Here is a 13711-nt window from a genome sequence, read left to right as displayed (position 1 = left end):
AGAGCAACGTAATGTCTGGAGGGACACTGAGCCCAGCCACGCTTTGTTCTCAAGATCTTAACATGCACAAACACACACCCTAGCAGCTGCGCAGATACTCACGGGCACTCGAATGTGCACGAACACGCAAAGGCCCTCATAAACTATGACAAACACATTTTAAAACAGCAGACAAGCAGCCAGATACACACCTGAACATGTGCATAAACTCTTTAGCCGCCGCACCAACATGAAAGACATGATTGCTCATATGCAGCTGATCTGTAGAACACACTGACATTTGAACAGTGCACAATGACAAAAATCAGGGTCACCTTGGCACAAACAACAAACAACAAAATAGGACACACATGCATTAATTCAAAGCCAGACATAATAACAAACACACACACACAATCCTGCTTTTTTCCAGTATTATCACATGAGGCTATTCTCGTGCCTGTAGATGCAATTGTTTTGGGATTGGTAACCATGCAACGCACATACACACTGCATGGGTCCAGCATACTTCACTTATCACTTGTCCAGTCGTGCACACAAATATACATGTTTGTGGACAAGCACAAACACTCCTGATGTGCATAAGCAATAATGCATGTACACACACAAATATACACAATCCAGACACTGATGACTCATTATATCCATTCTCTAATCAACTCTACATGTCTACAACGAGTAAGCGAGGGTGAGAGAGAAAGAGAGAAAAAAGAAGTGCAACAGCTGTTGGTGTGTAAACAGAGTCATATAATCATTTCCTGCTCTGTTTCCTTGCTTCCTTCTTATCCTAACTCACTTAAATCTTCAAGATGCTACAAAGCCTCAAACCTTGACCCACTAATGCAGCACTAGTCATATTTTCTCATTTTCCCCCTTCTGTACACAACCTGCTACATTTGTACCCAGCTGTACTCCTCTCCCATCCTCCCCTCGCTTTCCTCCTCCTATCTCTCCACATGTTAATGTGGGGCATTCCTAGTGTATGAGTCACAGTCTGAACAGCACCAAGTTTGTGTCCACCACAAAGAGCAGAGAAAGTCTACAAGGGCTGAGAAAGTGGAGAAGAGAAGAGAAAAGAGAAGAGAAAAGAGAAGACAAGACAAAACAGAACAGAAGAGAAAAGAGAAGAGAAGAGAGAAGAGAAGAGAAAAGAGAAGAAAGAGAAGAGAAGAAAGAGAAAGACAAGAGAGACGAGAAGAGAGAAGAGAAAAGAGAAGAGAAGAGAAGAGAAGAGAAGAGAAGAGAAGAGAAGAGAAGAGAAGAGAAGAGAAGAGAAGAGAAGAGAAGAGAAGAGAAGAGAAGAGAAGAGAAGAGAAGAGAAGAGAAGAGAAGAGAAGAGAAGAGAAGAGAAGAGAAGAGAAGAGAAGAGAAGAGAAGAGAAGAGAAGAGAAGAGAAGAGAAGTCGTGTGAATGTCAATGGAAAGAAAGAAGGCGAGACTGGAAGGCCTAGATTAAGCAGGGACTTTCCCCTGCTCTCCATCTCTGAATTCCACTGTTTCTGTATTTGTGCTGCAAGGGTGGGTGTGCATGTCCCCTGACTGTTGGTTGATAAAACAAGGAAAGGCGTGAAAATATGGTGGGCATTGTGTTTATAATGTGTGCACAAGAGAGAAAAATAAGGCTTCTACAGAACATCATAAAACCTGTTTCTCCACCAGTGTCTCCAGTTATTCCTTGATCTTCCTGATTGGGAGATCCACTGACTGACACATACTTTTGTCCAATCAGATCAGACCAAGGGAAAAAAAAAGAGGGGCTTCCCTGCAAAATCTGAATACCCCTAATGTAAACAATCACATGTGGAATTTCTGCAGCTGTGCAGGACATGTGTACATCTTCCTGATTCCTCTTTGTAGCTACTATACCCCCATATGATCAATAAGTGTCTTCCAGTCTAACTGAATCCAATTTGAAAAGCAGCATGTGCAACATGTGGAAAAGATGCAAAATTTTAATGCCCTTCCAGTGTTATGATTTGGTTTTATTCAATTTAAAATCAGTATGCAAATCAGCAAACTTAAGTTGTAGTTGTGAAGGTGAGACTAAAAAAAGAAAAGAAAAAAAAGATTGAAACAGCAAGAAGCAGAGACAGAGAAGCAAGGGAGGAAGTGAAGGAGGCTGAAAAGAAAGGGAGAGAGGAGGAGGGAATGAAGTTGGAGAGAGAGGGAGAAGTGCTCCAGCTGTACCCTGAGCATCAAGAGAGCCAAGAATTTCATCCCTGAAAAAGATCTTTCTTTTTCTCCGTCCCTCCGGAAAAATCTGTGAGTACTCAGCTGCTGTTTGCCCACGCATCAGCTTTCACACAGTCTTACATATAAAGACAAACCAGTATTCTCAAGAGTTTTCGTCACCCTTCTCTTTCCCATTATGCAGCCTTCTCCAGAGCTGGCAGACTAGACCAAGTCAGCAGCAGTACAGGGGTGGCTGGGGTCATAGAGGAAATGGCCTCACCCAGAATGCATGGCAGGAGACACGACCAAACACGCAGCATCTGATTCTCTCATTCTCACTCTATGCCTCGTTTTCATTCTGCCTGTCTTCCCTTTTTTACCTTCCTTCATTCTACTATTTTCTTTCAATTGTATTCCTCCCTTCCTCCCTCTGCCTCTTCATGCCCTACTGTATGAGGGCATTGAGTTTATAAGTGAGCACTGGGCAGGGCATACACAATTAACTCTCTCTCTCTGCCTCTATCTAAAGCACACGCAGAAAAGTCAAGCTTTTAGCCACTGTGCACCAAATGAACCAAACTAATTATCTCTGTCCTTTTCATTCTTTGCAAAATACTTTTCAGTGCAAAATGCTGAAAAAGGCAGGTATTCCCCCCCCCCCCTACACACACACACACACACACACACACAAATATGTGATCTCTCTAGGCACAGAGATCACATTCCATTATACATGACCTGGAGGGAGAGTCCGTTCCCATGGCAACCAGTTTCCCAAAGCCAGGAGGACATAACACAAAGTTAAGACATGCACACTAAACACACCTCCAGAATTAGTTTTACAGCTTTCCCAAGGGCATACAATGTTTTAGGTAAAAAGGTCTTCCTTTGCCCAGCTGTCAAAGTAAAAATAATAAAATGAAATGTAAACAGTGGCAATGCACACACCCAAACACACAAGATCTCTCTCCCTCTCCACCATGCAGCCTTATACCAATCCCATTATCCCTGTTCTTTTCTGTGAAATGTGAAGCATATTACAGCAATACAGAATGAGCAGTTGTCAAGTCAAAATATCTGTAAGCAGCGCAGGGAGACAAATAATTAGCTACGTGATTAGTGAAATATACACCGAACAAGCATAACATTATGACCACTGACAGCTGAAGCGGCTAACACTGATTATCTCTTCATCATGGCACCTTGGCAAGTCGATTTGTCAGAAACAGGGAAAATAGGTAAGCGTAAGGATTTGAACGAGTTTGACAAGGGCTAAATTGTGGTAGCTAGATAACTGGGTCAGAGCAAAAACTGCAGCTCTTGCGGGGTGTTCCTGGTCTGCAGTGGTCAGTATCTATCAAACGTGGTCCAAGGAAGGAACAGTGGTGAATCAGCGACAGAGTCATGAACTACTGTAGCTCAAATTGCCCAAAAATGTTCATGCTGTTTCTGACAGAAAGGTGTCAGAATACACAGTTTGCTGCATATGGGGCTGTACAGCCACAGACCAGTCAGAGTGCCCATGCTTTACCTGAAGTAAAGTAATACCTAAGCATTGTTGCAGACCATGTACACCAGTATTCCCTGATGGCTGTGGCCTCTTTCAGCAGGATAATACACTGTGACACAAAGCAAAAATGGTTTGAGGAACACAGCGAGTTTGAGGTGATGACTTGGCCGCCACATCTCAATCCAATAGAGCATCTGAGGGATGTGCTGGACAAACAAGTCCGATCCATGGAAGCCCCACCTCGCAACTTACAGGACTTAAAGGATCTGTTGCTAACATCTTGGTGCCAGATACCACAGCACACATTCAAGAGTCTAGTGGAGTCAGGTCTGCTTTGGCAGCAAAAAGGGGGGCAAATACAATATTAGGCAGGTGGTTATAAAGTTATGCTTGATCGGCATATATTCAATTCCATAACCCATTTTTAAACCACTAGGTTTCCTGGAAGAAAAATACATAACACCAGCCTTGTCTCCTTACCATGTTGAAAGCTATGGTTTTAGACGAGCCGTTCTCTTAAGAAAGACGAGCCAGTCAGGAAATTACATTAGCAATTTAAAACTGAAGATGCAAATCTCTGGAACGGCCGCATAGACAGAGAAAATGGCCATTTTAAGCACTAAATATACTGTCCAGGAAACTGGCTATTGGATTAATTATATTTCACCCTAAATGCAAGTGCAATATAAATAACAAATTCATTTATTTTTCAAATCACACACAGAGAAAATAAAAGGGAATCAGAATGAGAAACACTTGCATGCACACTTTCTATAATATTGGAGCTACCAAACGAAGCATAAAAACATACAACTCACACTAAATCCTTTCAGCTGACAGTTCAGCTAGATAACAGACACTGGCCAAGCTTCTTGCTGCACAGCAGTTTTCATTACAGTCTGCTGTCACACTGCGCCACAATACGGCATTTCGATTTCAAAAAGTTCCTCAACCAACCACCTCTGGTTACAAGCAGCACCAGGATGGTCCTAAACAGTACTCTAAATTAAGCACTTCTGAGAAAAATGTATTTGTGTGTTCTCCCCCAGCTTGTTTAGAACCATCTGGCTGGGTGTAAACACAGACTGTGAGACTTTCCACCGTATTTCTCTCAACCAGCTATTTCCATTTACATCAAAGGGCTTGGAGTGTAGAAGTGTGCACTCTGTGCAGTGGGCTGGTCAAAGAAAACCTATGCAGCGACACAGCGAAGAGTAAAGTGAGAGACTGAGTAAAGCACTGAAGTAGAAACTGAGAAAACTGGAGTTGGACAAAGAAGGAGAGTCAGAAAAAGAAAAAACAGAGAGGTTACATTCAAATGTTTTACATCAGCCCCTTATTTCCCATGTACTCTATGTTTAGGTTTGTTAAAATTTGGGGCTAAAAACATGTTTAAAATAACAAGAAGACCAACCCCCAATTAATTTTCCTGCAACTTTAATCACTGAATTTTATGACAATGGATCCAAGACAACAAATATCTGTGTATCTGTGAATATTTGTTGATAAATCAGTGCATCCTTAGATACAACAGAACAGGGACGCTCTCTGTGGGGGAAAGAGTGTTACAATCAGGGGACCCAAAGACAGTATGTGAGCAAGGCGCACAAACCCACTGGCAAAAGACAACAGCTCTTGACACAATCCATACAGTACCCTGCTCTGTCCAGATGCAGAGAAACACTGGCAGTGTCCACTATAACAATTGTCTGTCAGGAAAATAAAATTGCCTGGGCTAACAGGGCTGCAGCAGAGAACAGGACCACATTGTCCACTATGGTGCTGCAATGTAACAGCCGTGAGAGTGGACTACCATTCATGTATTCCAAACTCATAGAGGTCAGCCTAAAAGGAGAAAGATCGACCAATTCCATTGATTTAATATGCAATCCTAACAGACTGCATTTTTAGATTTCTTTTATGGGGAGTTATTTTTGTTTAATTATATCATATATATTTTATTTCAACCACATGTAATATATTGAAATGTGTATTACAAACATTGCAGCCAGTAAACTGAGGCCCTACAGGACTACTGCCAATTAACTATGAAACTAATCAATTGCTGCCCTGTGGTTATTATCAACCAAGCCGTATGTTTCTGAAGAGGTTTAGCTGGTGCCACCCAAACTTCATGATGTCATATTCTCAGAGGCAGGGCACAGCTTACTGCTCTTCACCCTCTGGCCTCATCATCCCTCGTAAAAGTCCAACAAAGACCAAACAACACAGTAAACCAACACAGCCTTGTAAAACACACATACACACACATGCACACAACGCATATTAACACACTCACATTCCAGAGCAGGGTGCTCTAACACACCCTCTAAAGTCTTGTCCTTTGATGTGAGTGTGGGAAAGCTCAGGGGAATTGTCTTACTGGGGGAGGGGGAGAGATGGGGAGGGAGGGGAGAGACAGGGATGGGGGTGGGGGTAATGGGAGGAGGGGGGGAAGGTGGGAACAGTGAGAGACTGATAGTGGGGGGGAGGGGGTGGGGGTGTCACTTGAATCTGACCCCTGGAGCACCAAGGGGTCATGCTGTTTAAACAAGGGATGGAGACATGAAACATACACACAGAGATGCTGCTAATGAGTTACTGGAAAGATCAAGATACACTCATTCATAGGAGCACCCAGAAAGGAGAAGGTAAAAACAGTTTGAAAAAAATTCTTCAATATATTTCAGCACATGGTGAATTATTTCAATATGCACAAAATAGCTCTGAAAGGATTTCATGGGCCCTGAGGTTATGGCATTTGTGGAACTTAATAACATTTTATGTAAACTTTCAGCCAAAATAAAAAAAAGAATGTAATTGGGCCAGTAGCAGTTAGCAGGGGTGTGGTTAATGAGGACTACTTAACATCAATCCAGCAAATACAATAGCCTCTTCTCTCCTCCAGGTTTGCCTTAAGGTCAAGACAGACGAATGAGAGGAATAAAAGGAAACAGAGGGAGGCAGGAGTAAACGATGATGAGAGGAAGCAAGAGAAGCGAGGAGAGGAGAAGGAGGGCTTGTGGTTCATATGAAAGAATCTTTTCTGGCTGCTACACTGACGTCTTCAGGCTGGTTCGGCCTTGGCAGAGCATCTATGTCTGTGTGTACGTATATGCATGTTTGCATGCATGCACGTACCACACTGCAGCAGCTAAACAGAGGTTACTTTATATAAAAGCTGGTTCCTGGCTGTTCCCTGAGGTCTCTGTAATCTTGCTCTCTGTCGCACACACTTGCACACAAGTACGCTGAAATGAAAACACACAAGCAGGCACACAAATACACAAGCATGCACAAACATGAAGCTCTGAGGTCTCGGTAATCACACCGAGTCTTTCTAAAGTGCAACTCAGTTAGCCTTCTGAACACACTGCCACGCTCCACCTTTCATTAAACCCAGTGACCTCTTCCACAGTAAGACAGAGAGAAGGAGCAGGAGTTTGTGTGTCTGTGTGTGCATGTGTTTATGTTTGTGTGTGTGTGTGTGGTCCTTCATATTAATAATATCTGCATTCAAACAGGACTCAAAGCTTCTCATGTTGCTCCTAATTTACTGTCTGCAACTTTACCAAGAAGGTGCACATAGACACACATTGTGCCTTCAATGCCAAATTTTCAAGTGCAAACACGCAACCACACAAATAAACACAAAACTGGCAGATCCCAGATACGTCAATACTGTGCCTTTTTGCAACTCACTATCTGGTATCCTTCTCAAATATTCACTTTATACATTAAACCATTCTGTCATCTGTCTTTTAGCCCTTTTTATACAAGTCACTAATCCGCTTATCTTATCTGGCAGTGAAGCCAATTGTGTTTTCCCATCTTTGCATTTGTCCATCAAATCATGCACTGTTTCTATCTGGCTCTATCTGTGCCCGTAGCTCTGCCTGGGGCAATCTCTCTTGGTTTCAGGGAAAATTGAATTACAAGATGGGTGGAGGAAAAGGTGGTGAGACGCAATTTGTTACAACACAGTGTTGTGGTAATGCATCCGTTTTTTGTTTGGTGTTTTTTTTGTTGTTTTTTTAGGAGGCAACAGGGGCAGTGACTGAGCCAAGACTGCTGTCTCTCTTTCTTTAAAAGAAAATAAAATCTTCACCTGAATGGCAAAAAAGAGTGAGGGAAGAAGAACAAGGCAGACAGAGGGAGAGAGACTGAGAAGAAAACAAAGATGTCCTTTCAAAATTACACTTTTGACATCATCAAAGTGAGACATCATTTCAGAAGAGTTGAGGGAAATCCCGTGTTACTGCCACCTCCTTCCGTCTTTGAGAGAGCCTAAGTGGCTTATATTTCCAGCCTTTTCATGTACTGCTATCAGATGCAACCACAGTGAAGCCATGGCTGCCCACTCTGTCTAAATCTGTCGTGTAGACTATGCTTTCAACTAGCAGTTTTTCATTTGACAATAACACCCTTAGATACCACTCTACTTGCCTTCCTTTTCCTCTCCCAAAGTTTTTCCTGCATTATTGACTAGTCTACTAAAAGATCTCACAGTTTCTGGAGTTTCTGCATCTTTTATAGTGATATAAACACTTTGAATTTGAATCGGATTGAAATCCAGCTAGTGAACACTTCATTTCCAGCATTTCTGGTTAAAAAAATAAACCATTAAACCATTAGCCATGGTAGTGGTTAATGATACAGCCAAACTAATATGTATGGTTATAAAATAAGCAACTTATTGGCCTTAAGTATGTGTGAACACATGTGAAATGAAGTGACTATCTTTCCCTGTTAGCCCTACCATGTACTGGCATCCTGTCCAGGTGGAAACAGAGACTTCTGAGAACATTCCTGTTTTCTTCCTGATTGGGTCAGTTACAAAAAACGTTGCCAAACCATAATTGCTAATTTAATTTAATTTAATCTTTATAGTGTAGGTACTTCTTTGCCATTGTTATGGCTTCATCTAACAACACATAATGCTCTAGGTAATGGTCTAATGTTTTGTGACACGTTCCAATCTAATCTAAGCCTTGATTACATTAACAAAAAGAAAGAAGGTGGAGCTGGAGGTGGCAGAGTTGAAGATGCTAAGGTTTTTGTTGGGAGTGAGCAGAAAGTAAGAAATATGAATCACATTTGATCATTTCAGTATATCACCGACTTTCTTCTGAGGAACTGGCAGAGTGAAATCTGTTTAATGTCAAGTCCACCATTTGCCTGCTCACATTCAACCCCACCGGGTCGTGTCTAGGAAAGTTCATGGCAGCACTGCATGTGTGAAAAAAGAACAGACAATATTTTCGCCTGTTTCATCACACAGCGGCATTCTCTGCTGTTTCTTTACTGAGCTTCATTTTTTTATTTTAACAAACAGATCCAAAGGAACAAAGGAACCTAATAGTGCTTCTACAAGGTAAAAAAGGAAAACATGCAAAGAAAATGGTATTTGAGAATAGAGGAGGTAGCAAAAGATTCATTCACAGATATGAAAAATATTTTTTGTTTTTAGTTGAAAAAGTTTTATACTTTTTTTAATGAATGTTTTTCAAATTATCTGATGCATTTTCAGCCCAAAAAATCTCATTAAATCATGCTCAGCCAGGATATAATTAAAATGATGGGAAATACTCTGTCTCACAGTGACAAACATCAGAGCGGCCACCAGGCTACATGTTAATATGATAACATAATAATATAATAAAGGACTGACCCTGGATGCATTGCAGTGAGCCGTCTTCTGCCCGGATGGTAAACGTCTCCCCCGGGTTCACCTGCACCAGGATCACCTGTATCAACACATATCAAAATCAGACAAAAAGAATCAGTCAGGCTTATTGGCAAAAAACTCATAATTTAAGGAGAAAAAAAATGATTAACAAACATCTATCTTTAACAAAGATCAGTACAGATACTCAGATAGGCAGAGCTTGCAACGGTGACATAAGACAATAACCATCGGCTCTTATAGTAGGGCAGACAGAGAGTTCACACATATGAACGAGGTGTTAGATAATGCTAATGGTGAGACACCACTGCCGTTGTCTCACAGACTCTTATTTGAGAAAAGCCTTCATCTTTTAACCACTCTTATAAGAATAAAACCAGTACACACAAATACATTAAACACACAGACAGGGATGCAGACCCCAACTAAACACGTAGACAGGTGTGCACACACTGATGAATTCAAAATACATGACACCATTTTCTCACTGCTTCTGCCTAATGTGCCAGAGGGGAGAATGCATGCACCTTACCGTCATATTTTCCGCATACAGATTGTTCAGAGTGTACACGTGGCTGTAGACATGAAACAGGTGACCCTCCATTGCACACAAACACGCGCACACACGTATTCAGGCACACATACATGCACACACGAGCACAGCCCTGTCTATGCTCTACAGGTGTGCTGCTGTAAAATCCTCATATCCTACGTTCCTTCTGTAGTGACTGCATCTTCTCCCATCTCAGCGCCAACCTGCTCCTCTCCCTCAATCACACACACTCACACACACTTCCTGCTCTGTCTGCTGCAGCGGCTGCTGTTGCTATGGGAACCCCCAGCATAGTACAGGGTGACCCATGTTTCCCAAGGATTGAGAAAACCCCTGCATCAGAACATTTAGGTGGGTGTGTATGTGTGTGCAGACTGTTATACCTTCACATGCCAAGATCACACAATCTGCAAAATAAAATGAACTTGTAAAGACCCAGGCGGTAATGATTCAGTCAAACTGACCTCCTTTTTCCACCTTTAGTTGGAATTCTAAACAACAAGCAAATTTATTCTTAATCGATTAATTCTTAATTCATAATTCTGGCTTGTAGGGTCTTTTTCACCTCCATGGAGTAGGTAATTTCTCAGCAAAAGAGTAACTTAGTGGCTTAGGTATACTATGATTGGTCCAGACATAAGTGTATACTGATTGGTCAAACACACGAATGCAGCAGCAGATGTCATGAAAAATTAGAAAAATCTAAAAAAAAAAAAAAAAAGGATGAAAACACAGGAACTATCACTGAAGCGCAGGCTTGACTAAGCCTATACAAAATACAGTTTTGACTTATCTGTTACTAGTTATCCATCCAGGCAATCACAACACAGGAAAGCAAAGCAGAGGGGGAAAAAAATGACGAGGCTGAACCAGGATTAAAAGAAAATGCACACTATAATAAGAGGTGCCATTACGTCACCTTAAAGTTCTAAATGCAAACAGAACTCTTTGGTCTGAAAGTGGTAGTGGGATGTTGTTGAGCTATATCATTAACTGCATGGGTTACTACCTTTGCTCCCATGTCCCTTAAGGTCTTTAGTGTTTCTGATATGTTGCAAATATGTTTATTAAAATCTTGCCTAGCACACTGGGTTCGATGTAAAGATTAGACACCAGAAAGGTTACTGATTTTTCTTTTTTTTAATTTTAAACTGTCTTTACAGAACGTTCAGTTTTTCTTCACTATCTCTTCAGATATTTATCTGCAAAGATGCCATCAGCAAGTACAGGAGAGAAACCCTGTGAGTGCTCCATTTCTCCATTGCTGTGGGTTGGCAAGATAATTCCTCAGAAACACTGATGGAAAGTGTCTCTTTCACTTTTACTCAACACAGGGTGTGATCAATTATGCTGACACGCTGATCACAAAGAAGAAAATATAGTTCCTGTTTAGGCTGTGAGACTGAGACAGACCCAATCTGCTATGAGTTACAGGTCGCGCGCATAACAGCTGTCAGATATGGAAATGGATGTGAATACCTGAATGTTGTAAATGTTTTGGACAGAACTTTACAGATAACTAAAATAGATTACTTTAGATGAGTGGAGATGGATTTCATAGCTGAAGGAATAACAGTCAATAGTAAATTAGCATACTTAACTTCATTACATTGTTATAAACTGTCAGAAGGCACGCCAATTGAAATTGAAAATACTGATTCACAGACATTTCAGACAGAAGCTGTTCCTCAGCATGAAAAATGAAACAACAGTGGTACAACAAAGCACATATGACCAATACAGTACATCACAATGATGTAACTAGTAGAAGGTTGTAAATAGAGCCTCTCATTGACTACATTGTTGCAGTTTATTATGTAGCTACTCTAGGGTTCTATATATTTAAATGACAAAAAAAAAAAAAAAAAACTTTTGTGTTTTTTTTTTTTTTTTTTTTTTTTTTTTTTGTGGCTGTTTAATAAGACTAAAGAAAAACCCCACATTATTAGCCTGCACAGCAGTACTCAAGTAGAAATGACACAAATTTACCAATATACTTCATTGGACAAGGTCTGGACCTCACTGGGTGCAGTTTTTCATCCCCAAATTAGGTTAAAAAATGACAATGACAAAGCATATGGTTTCTCACTGATACAATGACGCTGCAATACACATACTATTACTGTAGGACAATTGAAAGGAAGTCTATTTTGATATATTTTTTAATCAGGATAGGTTGAAGTGCCAACAGCAAGGCTATAATTAAAAACGAACTTCACATTTTTGAATAGAACTAATAATTTAAACACAATGCTGACTTTGATGTGATGACACTTTGGTTCTTAATTTCACCATTTTACACACAAATTATAGTAGAATACTCATGCACCAAAACTGATCTCTTTGCATATACCAAAGGCACAGACTGCTAAATAGAATCATAAACAGGTGAGCATAGATGGATACAGACAAGCAGTGAAGCTGATAGACAAGCAAGCAGACAAACAGGCAAGTATGTACTCAGACTCAACACAGACATTTGTGTGCCCACACAGAAACAAATACACACACATGCACAGACAGACCAAGAAACAAACAAATGGGCACACACACGCAGATTCAAATCTATATAATCATCGGTCTAGATCACTGATTCCATACTGGGAACCAAGTTTAAACTGCAGGGTGTTACAATAAAAAGAGAGCCCTAACTGCTGTGTGCTGCAGCCAAACCCCCCCCCCATAACTGTTATGTGTCACAACCAAAACACTCCCACGATGCTTCCTCTGGGCTGTGAGGGAACAGGCTAAGGATGATACATAAACATCATGATCATCCCTCATCTACCAAACGCACACAGTGTAAAAAAAAAAAAAAGTGTGTGTGACAGCAGGATTAGACCCACTTCAATTAACTGTGATGCTTTTAATTACGCCGATCGCTTCCTTTGGCCTGTGCAGAGCCCGGGTGCAGTTTTGTACTTTGAAGGTGATCCAGTTGGCTGTACAGCATTTGATAAGATCAGTCTATCACAGAGAAGCAGATGAATCCTATTGCAAAGTACTGCAAGTAAAGACCTGAAAAAATGTGCTAAAGGAATAAATAATGCATTTATATATACCTGTATGTATCTAGCTGTTTATCTTTGTTCCTGTTACACACAAGTGCTTTTTTTGTAACACCTCAGCAGCTTTGATGTCAACAATACATGTGGCATGTGGTGAAATGACAACAAAGAGAAGCGTCTGCAGCATTGTTTCATCTGCATTCTTGCACATGTCTGAATAGCATGTTCGTTCTGCAAGGAATGCAAATAGCAGGCATGCATCTCCGTTTGTATGCAAGTGCGTCAGCGTGAGTAAGTATTTACCTGCTGTGTCGCATCACCGTTAACCATGTGAGGTATCAGAGGGACCTCCCCATTCAGGAGAGGGGGCGGAGCCAAGTCCAGTGGAATCTGGTCTGTCATCATCATTGTGACGTACATTCATGGAGAAATTGACTGAACTGCCCTACCTGGGAAAGTACAGAGATAAGCAGGATGTCATTTATGAGCAGTCATGTGCAGAAATGTACTTACATTGTTGCAAATGTTCATGTAAAAGTCTGGCATTTTTTTGTGCCGACTGATTTTTCTTACAGCTACTGTTGGCCACATTTCACGTTCACTTCAAGAAAAAAGGCACATTGATTAGCTGAACAGATTTTTAATTTCGGAACTTTCAAACCTACTTTTTGGAAGAAATTGTTGGACATTTTGGGAAATATGCTTATTCCTATCTTGCCAGGATGTCTTTCCATTTCATACTGACCTGGACCAAGCAGCCAACTAACCTGACCGGGAGTGGGT

At 41.0% G+C, this 13711-nt stretch overlaps 1 protein-coding gene across 1 annotated transcript in view; it reads right to left on the bottom strand.

Moving 5' to 3' along the window:
• Window positions 1-13348, bottom strand: part of fndc3ba (fibronectin type III domain containing 3Ba) — a 63396-nt gene extending 50048 nt beyond the window's left edge. Inside the window, exons 1-2 of the mRNA XM_030719083.1 lie at window positions 13232-13348; window positions 9353-9428 (exon numbers count right to left, since the gene is read on the bottom strand). Of these exons, the coding sequence (XP_030574943.1) occupies window positions 9353-9428; window positions 13232-13348 (193 nt within the window). The remainder of the gene's footprint in view (window positions 1-9352; window positions 9429-13231) is intronic.
• Window positions 13349-13711: the final 363 nt, after the last annotated feature.

Source organism: Archocentrus centrarchus, chromosome 22, assembly GCF_007364275.1.
Source record: "Archocentrus centrarchus isolate MPI-CPG fArcCen1 chromosome 22, fArcCen1, whole genome shotgun sequence".
Taxonomy (NCBI): Eukaryota; Metazoa; Chordata; class Actinopteri; order Cichliformes; family Cichlidae; genus Archocentrus; species Archocentrus centrarchus.
Note: the sequence above shows the minus strand (reverse complement) of the source record. Positions and strands in the feature narration are given on the sequence as shown.